The sequence below is a fragment of the Aplysia californica genome, unplaced genomic scaffold, assembly GCF_000002075.1.
Source record: "Aplysia californica isolate F4 #8 unplaced genomic scaffold, AplCal3.0 scaffold01657, whole genome shotgun sequence".
Taxonomy (NCBI): Eukaryota; Metazoa; Mollusca; class Gastropoda; order Aplysiida; family Aplysiidae; genus Aplysia; species Aplysia californica.
This window is the reverse complement of record NW_004798927.1, coordinates 18,802-20,970: the sequence shown is the minus strand read 5'-3', so window position 1 is coordinate 20,970 and position 2,169 is coordinate 18,802. Positions and strand designations below refer to the sequence as shown.

Below are 2,169 nucleotides of genomic sequence, written 5' to 3'. Positions count from 1 at the left end.
CCCATAAATGATCTCAACTGTGTCCATAGAGGAGTTTTAAAAAATGTACATTCAAAACTTCTCACCTGAACCATCACTATCCTCCTCCACAGGTATCTCCACTGCCTTCACTGTCACAGCTTGCAACGACGACGATGATGATGATGATGATGATGATGATGATGATAACCACTTTGTTGACATTTTTGCGGTTTTCGGCCGGTCACCTGCTGGGCTGTCCCCTTTGTGTTTGTGGGATGATAATAACAGCGACGACGGAGACGATGACGATGAAGGTGGAACCTTTGACCTGAAAACACACCACACAAAACACATCAATCGTTTTTGTAAGATTTAAGGCACTTGCATCACAGATAGTTCAGAGAAGTGCTGACGATTAGAGATGTTGCAAGAAAGAAACATACTCTCAAAAAGGAGGAGAGATAAGGACGATAGAAGTTTGATAGGAAAGGAGGGGAGATAAGGACGATAGATGTTTGATAGGAAAGGAGGGGAGATAAGGACGATAGATGTTTGATAGGAAAGGAGGGGAGATAAGGACGATAGATGTTTGATAGGAAAGGAGGGGAGATAAGGATGATAGATGTTTGATAGGAAAGGAGGGGAGATAAGGATGATAGATGTTTGATAGGAAAGAAGGAGCAAACAATACCAGAGCACCCGCCAACCACCCACATGTGTGTCACTATCACTGAACATGCATGAACTGAGTGCACTTCTGTGTGATGCTGAGACTGCCTGTGTTGACGTTTTGGTAAATCCACCTAAAATTGGTCACTTTTAATTAAAAGGACAAGCGGGCTAACCCAGATTTCGGGGGTTTCCACAAATTTTGACCTACCCCAAAAGTGGGCATTGCCCTATCTATAGGAGAAGTATGGTTTCATCGGTGTGTATATTTGTTTGGTTATAGAGAAAACTCTCCTTGTCTTTTAAAGAAACTGAACAAGGGGCAAAAACTTTACCTTCGAATTTCTCAAAACAAGCCACCAATTTGCCTCTTGCATAAGGTTTTTCTTATATCTGATCTCATCCTATCTTTTTAAAGTTTCAGTAGAGGTTTTACGGCGCTCGCAACTACATAAGGTCATATGAGCGCCAGAAGATTAGAGGTGTTACAGGAGAGTAACAAACATAAAAAAGAAGAAGGGGAGAAAAGGACGATAGATGTTTGATAGGAAAGAAGGAGAAAACCACACCAGAGCACCCGCCAACTACCCACTCATCCTATCTATCTTCTGACTCCATGATACAAACTTTTGAGTAACGTGAAATTCAAAAATCCCCACTGTTAGCTGCAAATATGGTTACACCTAAATTGTTTACAGTCAAACTGATAAAAAAATGTTTTTAAATACAAGACAGATTGTCTCGAGCCTTTGACACAGTGTGCAGGGCATCTGTGTCAGAAATGTGTCGTGTGTAGTGTGTAGTGTGTTACTCAGTTCTGGCAAAAAAGTGAAGTTAGTACCATGCCATTCTAAGGGCGCCCAGAGTAGAGCTCAATGGCTTAATGAATAATATAATAATTTATAATAATACAATATTTATACATTTATATGAGGTTGGCGGGTGCTCTGGTGTGGTTTGCTTCTTCTTTCCTGTCAAACATCCATCTTCCTTATCTCCCCTCCTTCTTTTTGTGTTTGTTACTCTCTTGTAACACCTTTAATCTTCGGCACTTACAAATAATAATAACAATATATAACATTTATAGAGCGCATTTCCAAAAAAAGTAGCTCAATGCGCTTTACATTGGAATACCCATTTTTCAAAACCTTTCTTACTACTTCCTTTCTTCTCATGCAATACATTAAAGCACACACACACACATACACACACACACACACACACATACACACATACACACACACACACACACACACCTATATATGACCTATTGTGTTGCAAGTGCCGTAAAACACTTACTAAAACTTTTTTTAAAAAGAAGGCAAACGAGGCAGAGGTAGACCCAGAGCAACAAGCGTGGACCAGGAAACTGTTACCAGACGGAGGACAGGACAAGATGAGGACAAGATCTGCCACTGTCAGAGTCCGTCTGCATTTGGAGAGCGATCTGGCACTTCATGTTTTTGTTCGCCAATTATAACTTTGGCCCCCCTTGCGTTGGTATGATTCTCTCTCTCTCTCTCTCTCTCTCTCTCTCTC

At 40.9% G+C, this 2,169-nt stretch overlaps 1 protein-coding gene across 4 annotated transcripts in view; it reads right to left on the bottom strand.

Annotated features, from left to right (window-relative positions):
* The window catches only part of LOC101860308, a 27,995-nt gene that overhangs the window by 9,849 nt on the left and 15,977 nt on the right, over positions 1-2,169 (bottom strand). For all 4 annotated transcript variants that reach the window (XR_221264.3, XM_013090900.2, XM_013090901.2 and 1 more), the window contains exon 6: positions 66-289. Coding sequence is in view for 3 of the 4 variants with exons in the window: in XM_013090900.2 (XP_012946354.1) it covers positions 66-289 (224 nt within the window). In the remaining variant the exon portion in view is untranslated. The remainder of the gene's footprint in view (positions 1-65; positions 290-2,169) is intronic.